Here is an 18,477-nt window from a genome sequence, read left to right as displayed (position 1 = left end):
GGGTCGCTCTTACCCCCCCCCGTCACTGGGGGCTCCGAGAAGCGAGCCGGACGCGGGGGAGTTGGGGCTCCCCCCACCCCGTGCTCTTGGGGTCGCAGGGCGAACCTCGCGTTTGAATCATCCGGCGGATCGGGCCCGGGAGGGGTCGGGGTCCCGCTCGGCCCGGGGCCGGGGCCGCGGAGGGGCGGCGGCGTGCAGGGCGCGGGCCGGGCCGGTGAGTCGCGTCGGAGCCTCCGGAGGCTGGTCATGATTCACCGCGGCGGGGGCGGGGCAGCCGGGAGGCCCGGCCGGGACGGGACCGGACCTGCGGGGAGGGCGACCCGGGCCCGCCCGCCCCGCCCCCCGCCGCCCCGGGCCCCGCAGTCTTGGCTCTCCTCCCCTGTAGTGAGTGTTTGCCCTCGGGCCTGGGCCCAGGAGAGCAGCTGGCCGGGGCTGTGGCCGCGGCCGCGTCTGTCCGTCCGTCTGCGCCTGCGGTGACATCCCTGCCCGTGTCCGTGCCTGTGTCTGTGCCTGTGCCCGTGTCTGTGCCTGTTTGTACGACAATGTGCAGACACCAGGAATCCAAGGTGGGGGCGCTGGGGACGGGGAACAGATGGCCCACTTCGGGATAGGTTCCTGATGCTCCCCCGCTCCCCACCCCATCCTCCTTCCAGGATCACTGTAAGCATTCCGGTTTCCTTCCCCTCCCCCCCAGGAGTACGGGCAGTGCCCTGCTCAGCAAGGAGGCAGGTGTGCCATGAGGTAGCCTGGCAGGGTAAAGGAAGCTAAAGGCAGGTGGAGTGGAGGCATGGGCCAGCACCCGGGGACAGGGTGTGGAAACTGGAGCTGAGTCTTGACTGCCTCGCCCTGAGAGATGCAGAGGAGCTGGGGAGGGGGGCTGCCTCTGCTGGAGTAAATTTTTTCCATGCCCCAAAGGTACAGCCTTTGCTTTTCGAGAACCCGAAAGTCAGTACAGGTGTTGGAACGAGAGGCAAGTCTGGGCTGGAGAGAGCAGGGTGATGACTGTTTACGTGCCAGGGGCCCAGATAAGCCAACACAAGCTGGTGTGGCTGGCTCTTGGCCCACTGAGGGCACAGCCAGGCCACGGAACAGGTTAAATAAGGATGGAATCGAGGACGGAGTGGGGGCGCTCTCCTCTAAAAGGAACTTTCCAAAATTTTCCTGGAATCCCTGAGGCCCTGAGGTAGAGATGTTCCAGTAGAACTGGACGGGACTTTAGAAACCACCTTTTCTAGCAACACCCAGATGAGGAAACCGAGGCACAAGTCGCTCATGGTAGTTGACAAGGCTCCTCTGACTCCAGAGTCTGGTTTGACTGACCATGAAGGTGCCTCGTGAACCAGGATTGATTCTGCTGACGGGATTTTAGCATCTGTACTGTATCTGGCATCATACTTGATGGAGGGGAAGCAGAGTGGGAGAAAGGCAGGCACTGGAGTCAGGAGAGGCCTCCATTCAAATCTTACTGCTGATGCTTAGATTTTTTTTATATGACCTTGAGCAAGTTACTTAACCAGAGCCACTTGTGCATCTGTCCTTCCTAACCATCCCCCTTGTTCTAGAGGGTTTCTCATACCTTCCAGCCCCAGATCTATGATGCTATGAAAACCCAAATGATCCTCTTTCCCTCAACTTTCCTGCCTTGGGGAATGGGGGGCAGGAGGAGCAGCATGATCACAAAGAAAGACAAAAATGTATCCAGGGAGTTTCAGAGGGATATCACTAACAACCACTTTGTTTTCACACTAAGATGTTTTAATTTCTAATGAGACAGATAACAAGGGCTATAACCTATATCAATAACAACTCCTTTGAGGGGGAGCCTCCATAATTTTAAGTAGTATAAAGGTGTTTTGAGATTTCCCAAATTAGATGTCAGGTATGCATCTCTCTGTTGACTTCTCTGCCCTGTATACCACCTACAGGTAATTGTAGTCAGCCTCAACAGCTGACAAATTCAGATGATGTAGATATGTGTCCTTGGATTGATGGGATCCAATAGCCCCTGTGGTCTCTGTAGATATGGTCTCTTTCAAACAAACAAAACCAAACACTCATGTAGGAAAGAGGGAGGGAGGGGAGTGTTCGGATCTTTTTTTTTTAAATTGATGAAGAGACTTCAAATCAAGGAGAAGGGAGCACTTGATTTGCCAACAACCAGAAAATTCCTGGATCCTGAGATTGAGGTGGTTTCTTTTGTATAGTCATTTCAGTTGTGTCCAATTCTATGACCCTATTTGGGATTTTTCTTGGTAAACATACTAGAGTGGTTTGCCTTTTTCTTCTCTGGTTTGTTTTGTAGTTGAGGAAACTAAGGCCAAACAGGGTTAAGTAACTTGCCCAAGGTCATGCTACTGGGGAGTGTCTGAGGTTGGATTTGAACCCAAGTTCAATCCACTTTTGCACCCAACTTCCCCTTGGTATTCTTAGAAGCCCCAGAAAGACAGAGATCATAGGGGAGGATTCTTTAGTTGATTAGTCTCCTCCTTTATGCCCCCCCCCCAAATGTAGGAGGAGAGGGACTGCTCAGCTTTATATGCTTGCCTCTGATCCCCGCTGTGGTCGGCTCAGGGATTCATTCCTATATCCATCCACAAATTCTCTGGACCTGTTGGCACGAGCTGGGACTGAGAGAAAAATTGAGAAGCCCAAGAGCTCTCCTGCCTGCTTCAAGACCAGCCCTGGAGAGCTCGGTTATTGTCCCTCTTCTCCCATGATCCTCTGGGGTCCTGCTAAGGCCTGGACACCCTAGACTGAGGGAAGACTTCTGCCTCCTGCCCACCTCCCGCTCACTCTGGGCATCCTGTAGTCCCCTACCCCACCACACATGTGCTCCCAAGTATCAACACTCCCCTGATTGGAGAAGGCTCCTCAGAAACTGAGAATTGAAGCTGTTTCTCGAGTCCCTCAGAGGTATCTGTCTGGGACGTTCATTGATTCATAGGAAGAAGAGTGTTGTAAGAAAAAGCACCAGACGTGGGGTCAGAAGGCTCCCTTGGAGTCCTGGCCCCAGCCCTGACTGGCTTGTGACCTTGGTGAAGTCACCCTCATCTGTAAAACCAGGCAGGTGACTGGTTCCCTTTCAGTTGTGTGGTTGTATCACTGCCATGGGGCCTGGAGATCCTTGTTCTCTGGGAGGTTGGGCCTGGAGATGGGAACCCCCTCACCCAAGGCCCTTCCTGGCTCACCCTGGCTGAGGTCAGAGAGCGCTGATCTAGGCAGAGGCGTCTCTGCTCTCCTCAGACAAAGGATTCCTCTATGTGGCAGTCAGGATGGCCTGGGCTTCTCTCAGACACATAGTCCCCTTGTTGATCTTAGCCAAGAACAGGCCCCAAGCTGCCAGGTCCCTCCAGCAAGGGTTCCACCCTGTGGCCTGAGAAATGGCCTCTGGCAGGCTGTTCCCATCCCTTGCCCAGCAGAACCAGAGCAGGCAAGGAGGGCTTGGAAGGGTATCTCCAGAAGAAGGAAGCGGGGCTTGGGAGATGCTGGGATAGGAGCTGGTCTGCCATCCATCCACTTGGTCCCAGGTACCTGACTTTCTCAGAAATCAGCACTGGTTGGAACATCGGGTTTCCCTGTCCAGGCCCTCGTCTCTGGGCAGTGAGATGCTATCACCCTGGTTGGAAATGAGGTGGCAGGAAATCTGCCATCTCCAGAAATGCTGACCCAAACCCCTTCCTCCTTACCCTCCAGGCCCTGGAGCCAGTTGAGGTTGAAGACAAGTAGATTTTTTTGCCAGAATCTTCCTGGTTTGGAGGCCCCTTAACTGGTCATCTTCCTGGATCAGACTCAGAGAGGCTGAAGAGTTGCAGCTGCTTTGGGGGGGGGGGGGCTCTTTTCAACTCATCTGATTGGTTTTCCTCCCTGGGACTAGAATTGAATTTTCCCTATCCTATTACATTGAGCTTCTGGGAAGGTTCAGGCCCCATTTGTTCTCATTCATTAGTGCATTTGGGAACTTATATTTAACAAATACAATATTCAAGTCCCTGTAGGCATAGATAAGTCTCTCTTGGAAAGTCCTGAGGCTTCACTTCTCTGTTTCCTGGTAGGTCCTGAGGAAGATGAAGCCCATGGCTAGGTAACCACCCCACCTCCAGGCTTATACCTGTACAGACCCACTTGTAGACCCTAGTCTCCCCTCAGCCTGGCTCCCTTTTGGGGTGCCTCTGCTCTTTCAAAGGAGACCTCCTTAGTTGAATGTTTGCACTTTTATCATTGCTCTCTTTATTTACAAATCCCATATAGTTTGTATAGAGTGATTTCAGGAACAGGTGGCCTCCTAGGGTCCTATCTGGGGCTGGGTCCTTCGGTGCAAAGTAGTTTGGGAAAAGGTGTAAAGGGTTTTCTGTGGCCATGTTGCATAGATGTCACCACTGGGCCCTTAAAAAAGAGTTCCAGAGGATGGCAGTGCTTGGGGATGTGGGGTGGGGGACAGATTCTGGTCCCTGCCCTTGGGCACCAGTACCAGACTCCAGGCAGCAGGTCAGTGACCATCTGAACCAGAAACAAACAGAAGATTGTGCTTTGTCCTCTCCTGAAGCTTTTAGATTTTAATTCAGCCACTATGGATGAAGTCCACCCCAGGGACAGAGTGAAGCCAACCGCTTTCTCAGTGATAGTAATATTTCACAGCCCTGAGAGGTGGGCAGGGCCTGAATTTGTCTTTATTTAATAAATGAGAAACTGAGACCAGTGAGGTGAAGCTGTTTGTTGAGGGACTGGCAGGTAGCTGACCCAAGGCAGGCCTCTTCCCACCAGGCAGGACTGCTCTTCTGGGGCCAGCCCCTGCATTCCCCCCCCCCCCCATTGCCCCTTTCTCTGGGTACCTCAGTCCAGCTCGTTTGTTTTCAATAAATCCCAGGTTTACTCCGTCTGAGGTTCTGAGCCTCAAATGGCAATCTGAAGCCCCAGAGGCAGCTGGAGCGAGCTGGACCCCCACCCCCTAGCAGCCTCCCTCCCTGTGGCAGAGGGCCAGTGTTTGTCTGTGTCTGTCTCTGTCTGTGTGGCTTCATGTCTATGTATTTTCTGTATGTGTGTGTTTGCATGTCTCTGTGTGTGCATCAGGGCATCTGTGTCTGTGTATTATCTGTGTGTGTGTGTGTGTGTGTGTGTGTGTGTGTGTCTGGGTGTCTGTGTCTGTATGTGTTTCTGTTTGTGTGTGGCCAGGCACTCAGTTAGCAAATGGTCTGGAGGCCTGTGCTTCCTGAGGACTCCCAGAGATGTGCTTGTAGGGCACAATGAGCCACATTATTTGAAGTGGAGAGCCCTCAGCACCCTGCTAACAACCGGTTTGTTGTTCCTCATCCAACAGGCCGGTGGAGGTTTCTGACTGGCACTGGTGCCCACTGGGAACCTCCCCTTGCTGTCCTAGCCCAAGAGGGGTTGGCAGCCAAAGCATGTGTCTGAGGTGTGCAGGTCCTGCAGGACTGATCTGCAGGACAGATAGCCTGAACAAGTGCCAGGTCCCCTGGGTGGGGAAGGTGATGATGTACCCGCTCCCTCAGGTCCAGGCTTCTCACAGGTGTTTGAAAAGCAGTAGCTGTCCTCTGGCTTCCCCTCCACCCTAGGAGTTCAGTAAAGCTTTCTTGATTAATTCAGGCCCTGGGGCTGGAGGCAGGAATACCTCTAGTTCTCCAGACCAGCCAGAGAAGATGAGGATTGTGTGAGCTCCCAGGCAGTCCCCTCCACCCATTGCCTAGTCTTCTCAGGGCTCTGGACCAGACTGGCATCCTCTCAGGTCCTAGTTAGCCTGGATTTTCCCTACTCTCTGATCTGTGTCACCAGAATCAGAAGGCCAAGGGCCTGGGAGTTTTCCATGCATTCTCTGAAAGCCTTCCACCTGGGGTTGGGTGTTGAGAATGATGGCCTGCTCCTGGAAGCTGGGTGGGGGGGTGTCAGGACTTTTGGCAAGACTAAATGGGGGAGGCACAGGGGAGGCCATGGCAGCTCTGATCAGAGACGTCTTCTCCCTGCCCCAGGCTCCCTCTCCACCTGTCACTATCACCATTGGCAGACACTTTGCTTCATCCCCAGAACTGTGCCAGGGACTGATCCATTGTTTAGTTCAGGCCCACACCTGGGATCAAATCTTCCTTATTTATTGTTCATCTGTCCTCTGGGACACACACAGTATAAGATAGCCTGTGCCATGGGACAAGCTATTCTGGCCTCTCAGGAGCTTGCCTCCAAGGCTGGGCCCTCAGAGGAAGCTTCCTAGAAGCCGCTGGACTCCATCTTGAGCTGGACCTGGAGGGGACATGGAAGAATTTGGGGGGGGGGGCATTTTTTTTTTAGCTTTTTGCAAGGCAAATGGGGTTAAGTGGCTTGCCCAAGGCCACACAGCTAGGTAATGATTAAGTGTCTGAGACCAGATTTGAACCCAGGTACTCCAGACTCCAGGGCCAGTGCTTTATCCACTGCGCCACCTAGCCGCTCCTTGGGGGGAGGCATTCTTGCTGTGGAATCCTTGATGTGGTGGAACCCTCCAGGGCCCTCAGACTCAGGAGTCGTGCCTCCAGCTCCTTCAAATGTGTGTCCCTGAGATTTCCTTGGGGGGACCCAGAGGAGTGTGGGACAGTCCAGGCCCATTTTGTCCTAGTCCTTAGACCAGCACCACAAAGCCTGGATCTAGTCCAAGAGCTCACACAGTGGCATGCCTGGGGTGTCTGATGTCCTTGGGGAGAGAGCGAGAGTGAGAGAGAGAGAGAGAGAGATGAAGTCCTTGGACAGAAGGTGCCTTGAAGGACTTTGTAGTCTTATCTTAGGGATGAAGAGGTGGTGGCCCCAAGGGTGACTTGCCGAGGGTGCCAGAGCTAGGAAGTCCATGAGGCTGGATGGCAGGATGCAAAGTTCAGCCTTTCTGGCCCCAAATACAGTAATGACACCACCCTGGTTCCGGTGAGGAACTGGTGGAATTCTAGTGCCATTGAGATGGCGCGTAGGGGATCCAGTGGGGGGAGAGAGAGAGAGAGAGAGAGAGAGACAGACACACACACAAGGACCTGAGTTCAAATCCAGATGTAGACACCTACTGTGTGACCTTGGGCAAGTTCCTCCCTCCCAGAATCCCAGGGGCTCCCAAGGGGTTTGAGGTTAGAGCAGATAGGATTTCATTCTGTAGATTTCTTATTCCAAGGTCTATGTTTTCTTTTATTTGGCTTAATGAACCTTACCTTTTCTTTCATTTCTCAGTAAGAAAGGAATGCTAGAAAGCTTAGGCCATAGGCCAAAAATGTTCCTGTCTGATAGCTCAGGCAACTGTTCCATCCCTGCAGTTCCCCACCTCTCTTCCTAGAGGACCTGAACCCAAAGATTTCCTCCCCTTTGGATGGCAGTCCCTTCCCTGCCCCCAAGGTAGTTTCAGTCTGAGGGCCGAGGCCACAGAAAAGACTGTGCTATTAGCAGCCAAGACCTACACAGACATTACAGTGAGCTCATGGGTGGGGGTGGGGAAGCCCCATGAAGAGGGCCCAAGGGGGCACCCCATGAGTCCTGGGGGCCTGAGTGCTTCTCACCTGGGGGTCGATGGGAGGTCCCCTAAGGACCTCTTGTCCAGAAGTCATTCTTGGCCCCTTTGGGGAGGGGGAGGCATCCTCCCAGAAGCAAAGGAAATAGGCCCAGGAAATGGGTCTGTTTGGGGCCTGGCTGCCCAGCTCCTCCAGAGGCTGGAAGATGAGCAATGCTGGGAAGAGGAGGAGGCCGAGGAGGGGAATTCCCTTTAGTCTCCAGGGTGGGCTGGATGCTGTTGCCCCCCTCCCCCCTCCTCGGGACTGACAGCCTCTGACTGGGCTAGAGGGGAAATTCTCCCTCTGACTCACTTTCCAGGCACTTCCTGTCCATGGGGAAGGTGTAGGGGGAGGGTTGGGAGCTGGCCACCACGGGCGGTTCTGGGGTCCCAGCCGTAGGCGGTCCCTCCCCCCCAGCGGCGGCTCTGGACAGGATGTCATTCCAGAGGGGAGGCCGGCTTCAGACCATATTTGGGAAGTCTGTTCCCCAGCCCCGTTGGGGCTCATTCATAGCCCAGGCCAAGGAAGGAAGTGGATGTGGAGGAGCCCATTGAAGAGACTCAGGGGTTGTCTCTGCTCCCCCTCCTCCTCCTCCTCCATGTCAGATGGTGGTCCTGGGAGGATTGGCTCTGTACTAAGACACCCCCCCCACCCCCGGTTAGGCCCCAGGCCCCTCACTTTAGAGCCCCACCAAGCCTTGTCCAAGGTCACACAGTAGCATCTGGGCGCAGGCCTGAGGCTTGGGCGCAGGCCTCCCTCAGCTGGAGGGGGACAGCACAGAGATCCTCCCTGGCCCCATCCCCCAGACACCAGCTGAAGTGCCCATCCTGTCTTTCTATTTACATTCCCAGTAATTCTTTGTTTCCTCTTGGCTTCCAACCACCCCAGGTCTGGCTCTCCCTGGGGCCCGGAACAGCTGGACCAGCCTTACAGCAATTTTCCTGGGAACCGCCAGTGGGGAGCCGGCCTGGCTGCTTGGCCAGGGAGAGCCACAGCTGCCTCCTAGCCCCCCCCCCCCAGCCTTCCCTAACCTTGCTCCCCACTGAAGCCTGGTGGCTTTGTGGGGCTGGGCCTGCTTTCAAATTCTGGTGCCTGGCGAAATCATTTAACTGCTCAGGGCCTGAGGTTTCTCATCTGTAATCGAAAGGGTTGGGCCATAACTGCTGAGGTTTCCTCCATCTCCAAGGGTGCGAGCTAGACTCAGACCAGGAGGGAAGGGAGACTTTTCTGCTCTGATCCTCTGGAGATTGTGGATCAGCTCTGCTGAAATACCTCCTGTGATGAAGAACTCACTACCTCCCTCTGGACCTCGCCTCTATCTGTTTCTTCCATCTATGGATCGTCAGAGGAGGGGTTGGTTCTCCTTGTGTCCCGTGGAGCAGTATCTAAGGCTGTATTTGACCTCGCTCCAGGCTGGCACACCACCCATGTTCCCCTACAGGGGGTGACTTGTCTCTTAAACCCCCTACTTACTTGTTGTCTGTCTGCTGTCTTGTAATTCCGTCTAACAAGTGTTTGTTAGACAGCTCCTATGTGCAGTTACTGTTCTAGATAGTGAGTAGACAAAGAAACTAAGACACAGACATGGTCTCTGAGGTCTGTGCTCCAATGAGAACCCCGGGGAGAAAGGGGTCCCCTTCCAGGGCAGGACTGCAGCTGACTTGGGGACCAAAGGGGAGGAGAAGCTGCTGAGCATCCTCCGGCTTGCCTGGAAGGAGAAAAGGGTGGGCAGGGGAGCCCTGCCAGCCCCCTTTCAGAGCTGGACTGCTGAGACTTGGTGAGAGTGGGGGGAGCACTGCTGTGACAGGACGGGCTGAAGGAAAGGAGGTCCTGGAGCTATTGATGCTTTCTTGGGGAGGGGGCAACTGGGTCATCCCTCTGGCGGAAGAGCAGAGCCTGAATTTGGGGCCTGGCTTCCAGGGTGAGTTGGTTCCTCCTGTGACATAGCTCCAAAATCTAAATGGAACATAAGTGTTAGGAAGCCTAGGACTGCCAAGTCATAGCCATGAGTCAGAGAGTACAAAACCCAGGGCCAAGATCTGGGTTCAAGTTCTGATGCTGTCACTTATGGACTGACGTGGTCTGGGGCAAGTTACCTCTGATCCTCGCTTTCTCAAAAGCTGCCAGACGAGACTAGTAATGGACAAGGCACCCCTTCACCCCCTAGGTCTTGTTGTAGTAAAGTGCGTAGTCTCAGTGCCCAGCATGGATCTCCTAAAATGGCCCTGTTTCGCAGATTCAAATGACTTATTTTCATGGGGCCAGAACCAGTGACCCTCTCATACATCATGTCTCAGGGAGAGTCACTCTTCACACTAACCAGGCCTCTGGAATTAAGAGGACTTCCAGAACCATCTGGTATCACTCCTCATCTTGCAGATGGAGAAATTGAGGAGAAATGCCTTCTCCAAGGCCACATAGCCAGTTCTGTGTTAGAGCAGAGGTGACTTTCCTTCATTGGGTCCTTTGCATTCCACAGGAGTGACCAGATGGAGCCGCAAGGGTGGGGGTGCTTGAGTGGTATCAGCCGGCATCTGTCCGTCCATTCCAACAGTCTCCCTTAGTCTCTGACCACAGCGGTCTCTTCCCAGCTCCCGTGGGAAGCATCTTCAGGACACCAGCCTCAGGTCTGGTCTGGTCTAGTTTAGGAGGCAGAGGTGCAGACCCTGTCCCTGCTTTCCTGCCCCAGAGGAATGCTCTCCTTGCCCTCCCTTGGAGGAGCCAGCACTGAACTCACCTGTGGCGCCCTCCCTCTCCTCCCCCCCGACCCCCCCCCCCACCTCATACCTGCTCTACTTTCATCTTGGGAGCTGAGAATAGAGGTGGGAACGGAGCTGACCGGCCTGGTGAGAGCCCAAGATCTGTGTGGGGCTCCTGGACTCCTTGTTCTGGACTCAGACTGTTGGACAGCTCAGAGCCATGTCCTCAGAGTGATTTCTCTGGCTCCTGGCCTGGGTGCTCAGGGTGGGCTGGGGGCTGGTTGTGCTGTACAAAGCCTGCAGAACTGCAAGTAAGGGCACAGCTTTGACCGGGTGAGAGTCTGACCCATCCTAGAGGGTCCCCTTGAAATGTGAAAGAGGGAGTTTTAGAGAAGTGATCCCAGCACAGAGCTTAATTGCCCTGGGCAAGGGGTCTGACCAGTGGGGTAAATAGCTTGGGGGAGGGTTTAGAGAAATTAAAGGAGATGCTTCCTACCTGAGTGTTGGGGGACCCCTGCTGCTGGTGAGGGGGAGGGGAGCCACATCCACTTCAGGACCTCCAACCAGGGTAGAGGTGGGTCAGTCTCTTAACTACCCATCTCCTCTTTCTCCCCAGAATGTGTTGGCCAAAGCGCTCTATGACAATGTGGCTGAGTCCCCTGACGAGCTGTCCTTCCGCAAGGGCGACATCATGACAGTTTTGGAACGCAACACTCAAGGGCTGGATGGCTGGTGGCTCTGCTCCTTGCATGGGCGCCAGGGCATTGTACCAGGCAACCGGCTCAAGATCCTGGTGGGCATGTATGACAAGAAGCAGAGCGGGCCAGGCCCGGGGCAGCCTCAGCCCCAGTCAACCCTACCCTCCCATCCCCAGGGCCTCTACAATGTACTCTCACCAGCTTCCCAGTACGCCCCCATGCATCCCGCCTACCAGACCCAAGGAGATAGTGTCTACCTGATCCCAGGCCCCAACAAGACTCAGCAGGGGGTCTACCAGGTCCCTCCATCGGGTGGGCAGTTCCAGTCTCCTCCGGCCAAGCAGCCCCTGATGTACCAGAAGCAGACACCCCATCACCAGGACATCTACCAAGTTCCCCCATCACTCAATCCTACCCTGGACGTCTACCAGGTGCCCCCTGGGCCTGTCAGCCCTCCTCAGGATATCTATCAGGTGCCTCCCTCAGCCGGCATGGGACAAGAAATCTACCAGGTCCCCCCGTCCATGGATGTGCGGAATTGGGAAGGGACAAAACCACCTTCAAAGGTAGAGTTTCTCTGGGGGTTACATGCCCCATTCTCAAACCTTTAGTTTTCCAAGTCTGTGGTTCTGAGGTTTTCCTGTCATTTTATTGGCTTATTATCCACCTGGTGGTCTCAGTGAACAACTTTTAGGGCCAGACTGGGGTCTTGGTGGGGGAAGCAGGGCTTGAGCCTATGCATGTGTGTGGAAGTTGTCTGTGTCATCCTATCTTGAAAAGGGGGTAGGGAACCACATATTAAGTGTGCCTATGTGTTGGGGTCAGCCCTTTGTGTGTGATCCTGCCATCATTCCATCTTCGCAATCCTGGGACATTTGGGGAAACTGAGGCAGGTAGAGGTGAAGGTCTTGATTCCAGTCCTATTGCTCTATCCAAGTGGGGTCTGACCTAGTTGGTACTTGGATGAGAGAGACACAGACAGACACGGACAAAGCCATCCTGAGAATCCTGGCTGCAGTGTGGCATGGGAGGGGGAGAGCAGCTCCAGGGCCAGGGAACCCCACTTGGTGAGCTCCAGACACATCTCATAGGACTGGAGAAAGTGCCCTCTGGCCCCTTCCCCAAGCCTGCGCCGCCTCCTTGTCTGCCAGCTGGGCTGAGCTCGCCCTGCTCCCTGCTCAGCACTAGGATTTCATTGAGATGGGCAGGGACCCAGCTTGTCTGATACAGTTTTGAATCAAGAAATGGGTGCTGGGTATCTACCCTGTGACACATGTGTCTTCACACAAACTCCGCTGCTCCACACCATGGGTCATTTCAGATAGACTTGTGCCTAGTGTTACCTAGGCTCCTGGCCTCTAGTCCAAGCACTCTGTAGTAGGCACCTGCACCCATGGAGGTACATGTTCTGGGATGGACAGCACTCTGGCAGGGGCAGCTTGACCCTGGCCCATCAGAGAGAAGACAGCATGGTATGATAGCTCAGACATGCTCACTAGGTCTGGCATGGGGAGGGGTGTTTACCCAGCCAATGTTGGCCTGGTCCAGAGGAGCATGAGCCACCCCACCTCCTCTTTCCCTGAAGCAGGTTGGTTGGTCCCCAACCATAAATTGATATGGGGAGCCACCTGTTAATGGGAGGAAATTGGGCAAAATGATTTTGTAAGGTCCTATTTAATCTTCAGATGTTATGATTCTTTGGGATTTGAGGCACCAAAAACTTTGTCCACTGTCCCAAATATTTTCCATACTAGTTGTAATTGTTTGCATTAGGAATGAGCCCTTTGCATTGAACTGAGACATTATTGGCCCAGTTTAAATTTAGATATAGACCTGGGAATGGTGATATTTGAAGTCACTATTACATTTTAGCACTTTCATATTGATTAGTCTCAAGTTACATTGTGGTGGAAAAGAGACAAGAGGCTATGGAAAGGCCCAAAAGCTTTGGGGAGCAGCAGGTGGGTGCCAGGGACCTGGAATGGAGATGGGTTCTCTTGGGCTGGAGACTCTGGAAATAGCATTTGGCCCATTTCACAATCTTGCCCAAGGCTGGTCCTGCCCAGCACTCTATCCTGAGCAAGTTTGCCAGTTGGTTCAAAGATGCCAAGGTTTTTTCTCCTCCTGGAGGGTGGGGTGCTCTGAGAGAACAGGCTGCTCTGCCCTTCTCTTTGGCTGAGCACCACAAATAAGTTGGGGAACTGAGCCAACAGTTCTGGGTTTGGGAAGGAAGGAGGGCAGGGCTGGAGGCAGAGAAGCAATTTCTCTTGTCCTTCCTTGGGAATAGAGTAGGGGTTCATCAGATGGGGAAGAAGGATGAGAAGGAAGGTGGGTTGAGAGGGAGTGGTGCTTGGAGATGGCCTGCCAGCTTTCCTTCTGCCATCCCTTGGGCTAGGTGAAGGGAACTTCCTGGAAATGGTGGAGCCAGTGCAAGCCATAGAAGGAGAGTGTGCTGGACTCAAAGGCTCTGGTCCTGGACTCTGTCACTCCGAAACTTGTGGAAATGGGTTGAGGGACCCAGGAAGGAGCTGGTGTCGGGCATCTCTTTGAAGCCTTGTTTCCCTGGCTCTAGAAGCAGTGGGTGAAGGTTACAGAGATAGATGAAGCTGGGGTGAGGAGAGCCCGCCTGAAGATCACAGCTGCCCAGAAGTGGATTGGCTGCCTCTTGAAGTGGGGAGCCCCCCCGTCTTTGCAGATTGGGTGCCATCTGTCAGGCAGGGTCTAGGGGAGGGGATTCTGCTCAACTTGGGGTGAGACCGGATGACTAGGAGCAACCCCAGACTGGGGGTGTCCCTGACCAGCCAGCACCCAGGTGAAGAGGATGGGCCTAGAGAGAGATTGACCCCATAGTGTGGGCTCCAGCCTGCCTAGCCAGCCTTCCTCCACGGACTGCATCGCTTCCCTCCACTAATCACTCGACTTGGCATACGTATCATGCCTCATTCCCATCCTCTTGGGTTCTCTGGCTGACCCCCGACCTGGCTCCTCTTCTCACCTTGTTCATGGAATCCTGTTTCCGTGAAGTGCCTTTCCAGATCCCCACCCCCTTCTCCCCACAAAATATTGGCTTATTCACATTCACGTTTGCTCTGATTGGACGTAAACCTCTTAAGGGGAAGAGCCCCTTAATCCATGCTTGGTGAATGATTGAGTGGAATGTCAGGCAGGCTGGGCTTTGGGGAGTGAGATGGGCATTTATCTCCATGGATGGAAATGGGGAGGAGCCAGTTTGAGAGGGATCAGGAGGAGGAGGTTCACCAGGACCAGAGGAGGGGTCTTGAGTGACATGGTCGGAAAGAGTTATGTGCAGAAGGAGCATTTAACTGTATTCAGAATTCCCTCCACTTCCTGATGGTGGGATCCAAAAGCCTCAATGAGACCTGAGTTCCAATCTGGCCTCAGACACCTCCTGGATGTGACTGAGGCTCAGTCACGTGATCTCTTTGCCTCAGAGAACCTGAGGTAGTTTGCCATTTCCTTAGCTCATTTTTCAGATGAGGAAATTGAGACAGGGTGAAATGACTTGTCTGGGGGTCACATCTTTTGTTCAGCATTACCTTATGTTATGAATATGTGCCTCCTTACATGTCATATCTAAAAAAATAATAAAAGGGGACACAGTAAATACAGTGTTCTGCCTATCATCCCCCCACCTCTACAAGGAGGGAAGAGGAGTGCATTTCCCATTGCTTTGAGACCTGTTCAGGCTGGACATGTGATCTTTTCTTTTTTTCCCACCTCCATCACTTCCCACAAACTTCCTCTCCATCAGCCTTCCTGTGGGAAACACTCCCCTGTAACAAATAAGCCAACAAGGCAGTGATGTCGTCATCACCTGGGCTGAAGAAGGAGCTGGTCTCCATTGGCCTCCTCAGGGAGCAGGGAGGTCTTTGCAGTGTGGTCTGCCCACAGTGTCTTCATTCCTCTTTTATTGTCCTAGGCTTGGGATTTTTTTTTTGCAAGGCAATAGGGTTAAGTGGCTTGCCCAAGGCCACACAGCTAGGTAATTCAGTGTCTGAGGCTAGATTGGAACTCAGATCCTCCTGATTCCGGGACTGGTGCTCTATGCACCACACCACCTAGCTGCCCCTCAGTCTTATTCTCAGAGCTTTTGTCTCATTCCACAGTTGGAGCCTGAGCTCTGTGGACTCTGAGCCCCCAGTGTTCTGGAAGCACCTTGTCCTGGTGACCAGGTGCCCTGCTTGGGAAGACTGACCTTGGACCAAGTGACTCATCCTTTAAGAATGGGAGCCCCCCCCCCCCACCTTGGAACCTAGAGGCTGGGCTGCAGATCCACAGAGGTTATTTATTAATAGGCCCCAATACACTTGATTGTAAAATCCATTCAGCAGTCTCAGCTGCACTGTGTTGTGAGGGGCTAGTCTACCTCCCAGCCCCCAGGAAGCAGATGATAGTAACAAGCTTGTGTCCACCTCTTTGGGAATGGGGAGCAAGCAGAGAGAACCCAGGGTCCTGGTAACCCCTGGAAGACTAGCCCCAATGATTGGATGACCATGGTGGGGGCCGGGTGTTCCCATGGGCCCTGAGCAGTTCTTCCCACTGGGGTGTCAGGTACTGGCCTGGGGTAGTAAGAGGCAGGCACTGTTTTCTTTGTATGTTGTGTGCCTTAGCCCCCTGGTCAAGGCACAAGGCTGCTCCCTTTATCCTGCCTCCTTTGGAGGTTGGGAGAGGCCATGAGGGTTCTTCTCTCTCTCCTTGGTTGGGCTTTCTTTTTTGTCTGTCCATCTCTCCACTATATCGGGGAGGATCGAGGTCTTGGGAATCATCTGTTTTTGGTGATGGGGAAGAGAAGTGAGGGACGCAAGACCCCTCCCCCCCTCAGAGGCTCGGGGATGTCCTTGTTCTGATCCCAGACCACTGGGAGGGCAGGACTGTTTACTCTAAGCACACGTTGGGCCCCTGACCTGGACAGTGCGAGGCCCCTTCACTACACAGCATCTCCCAGGTGCTCTTGTTTCAGGTCTAGCCTCCACCAAGTAACAGTTACTGCCTGACAAAGTCCCTGTGTCTGAAGAGCAGTGAGAAGAGTCAAGTCAAGAAACTGTTTACCTCTGGATGCCCCATCTTAGGTAGAGTCTTGGATCCAAGAGGAAGGACTTCCTGGGAGGCACAGGGCTCCTTCTGGGTCAGGAGCTTGGCTCCTAGTGGCTCCTCCCAGGAACTGGGTGAGGATTACCTGGGGGAAAGGATGTGAGAGCAGCCCATTAGTGACCTCCCAGTGTGAGGGGCACTGGTGGTCACTGGACAGTTTCCAGGGCCGCCCCATCAGGAACTGTGATGTTGCACCTCACTTGCTGCTTCCTTTTGGCTTAGCCTGGGCCACATTTCTTTTTGTGGTTATACTGCATTATCAGTTTTTAAAGCCTGCTGGCTGCACTGTGGTCCGTATGAGTTAGACACAAAGTTCTGAGCGCCTTCCCTGTGGAGGTCTGCATCCAGACCACCTCGGCCGGGCGTGGTACTCCTTCTGGAGCTCCGAGTTGAGGGGTCCCTCACAAGGCAGTGTCTTTCTCTTGGGGAAATTAGTTAGAGCAGGCATTGGGTCTGGGGAGCCTTTGGGGTTACCCTGTGGTCTCGGCCTCATCCCCAGGTTCCTTAGGAATCAGGGAACCCAAACCACCACCAGAAACTAACTTGAATGTGCTAGGCTGTTCCCTGGTGAGAATCGCCATTTATCAGCACACCAGCTTATTGTCACTGTGTTATTTAAAAATTTGAATGACCTCGGACAAGTCCTCTGCTCCCTGAGCCAGAGTGTACTTATCTGTAGGAGAAATGTATACACTCAGGTTCCTTCCTGACTAGCCCACTCTGGGAGACCTCTGTGTGCACGGGGTGCTGATAGACCATGGGGAGGCAGAGAGGCAGGTGAGCAGCCACTGCCCACCTGCTGGAAGGATGGAGACCTGCTGGGCTGGCTGTGGGGGCTGGCCGGCCTTTCCTTTGTCTTCCCTGGCCCCAGCCTCCCACTCCTGCTTTGTATGTGCTTGTCTGCATAGCAGGTCCTCTTTGGACAAGGGTAGGGCTTGCCCAGAGGAGACTCTTAGTTAAGTCAACTTGTCCCCCCCCCCACATTTTGAGGGGGACGCCTATCCTTGTGGCTTGACCAGATGATGGGGAGAGAGCAGGCTAGTGGGAGAAAAGACTGGAAAGGTGGGGTGAGGTCAGAGGGGGCCCAGGAGGAACTGGGGTCTTCTCCCTTGGGCAGCTGGGGCCTTGGCTCCAGTGGGGTGGGGACTGTCCTCCGGCTCTGAGTTCTCTCTTCCCTGCCTCTCCAGTCAGGCTCACATTCATGAGGCTCAGACAGAGTGAATTTTAGCTTTGGAGGTCGCTGGGTTTCCTGGGATGGCCAGTCAATTCAGGGGCTCACTGGCATCTTCTGGGGGTGCAGACTCATATGCCTCCGCTGTAGGGATGGTGCAGTTCAGCATCAGAGCTGCCTCTCTGTAGGACTGACTCAAGTCTTTTCTTCCCGAGTCCTGTGGGGAAGGGAGTACAAGAAAGGAGACCAAAGCAGGATTCTCACCCAGGTCCCTTCTGGTCCTAGCTCCCCAATGGAGATGAAGAACCCCTGCCTTAGGCAGTGCCCTAGAGACAGTGAGTGCTTGTGCCAAAGGGAATTTGGAGAGAATGGGGGAGAGCCAGAAGTCCCAGGGGTTGCGGGGAGCAGGCTCTGCCTGGGCCTGGCACCCCCTCCCCCCTACTGACCTGCTTCTTGTGACCCTGAACTGGCCTCTTCCTAACTTATCCAGTTATTGCAGCGGTTGCTGATTTCTGATTGGACCCTACATCCAGCCCCAGGTCCGTTAGCTTTGTGGCACTCTGCATGTCCCTTGACCCTGGGCTGGTAGCTCTCACAGATTCCTGGGGAGTGGGATGGAGGAAGGCCCCCCAGCATGCTGCCCACCTGGAGCAAGAGGAAGAGGGGGCTGGGGAGCCCCTTGGGTGGCTCCTGCTCACTCTCATCTGATCCTCCCCACAGAGGGCCTTGTGCCCCAAGGCACTGGGAGCTCTGGAGGGCACTGCCTGGGCCAGCCTGCTCCTGGCTCCCAGGGGGGCCGTGTGGCTGAGACCTTCCTTCCCCTCCTCTCTCCACGTCTGCCTCCTCAGTGGCTGACCACTCCTCATCAGATCCTCCCTCCCTCCCCGGAATTCAGACCTGACTGCAGGTTGGCTCAACAGGCCTTTTCTAGGGAGAAACACAGTTCCAAGGAGATTTCCTTGAATGTGCCATTCCCTTATTTCTTTCTCTTTCATGGAGAATCTCTTCTCAGTGGCGCTTGTGGGAGCAAGTTAGGGCCCCTCCTCTTCTCCTTTCCCATCACTCACCCGCCTTGGGGTTGTGGGTCCCCCAGGATTCCCCATTAAGGCCTGGACACATCTCACAGATTCCTGGGGAGTGGGATGTAGGGAGGCCCCCCACCATGCTGCCTGCCCGGAGCGAAAGGAGGGGCCTGGGAATCCCCTTTCCCAACCTGGCCCTGGAGGGAGATTGTTCAGGTTCTACAGTGGGGTCTCCAAGCTGCTCTCTTATTCTTTGTCCCTCCAAGT

The 18,477-nt window shown here is 54.3% G+C and overlaps 1 protein-coding gene across 4 annotated transcripts in view; it reads left to right on the top strand.

The window, feature by feature from the left end:
• Positions 1 to 18,477, top strand: part of BCAR1 (BCAR1 scaffold protein, Cas family member) — a 96,604-nt gene that overhangs the window by 67,122 nt on the left and 11,005 nt on the right. For all 4 annotated transcript variants that reach the window (XM_074199616.1, XM_074199622.1, XM_074199627.1 and 1 more), the window contains exon 2: positions 10,824 to 11,471. In XM_074199616.1, coding sequence (XP_074055717.1) covers positions 10,824 to 11,471 — 648 coding nt within the window. The remainder of the gene's footprint in view (positions 1 to 10,823; positions 11,472 to 18,477) is intronic.

Source organism: Macrotis lagotis, chromosome 1, assembly GCF_037893015.1.
Source record: "Macrotis lagotis isolate mMagLag1 chromosome 1, bilby.v1.9.chrom.fasta, whole genome shotgun sequence".
NCBI lineage: Eukaryota > Metazoa > Chordata > Mammalia > Peramelemorphia > Peramelidae > Macrotis > Macrotis lagotis.
Note: the sequence above shows the minus strand (reverse complement) of the source record. Positions and strands in the feature narration are given on the sequence as shown.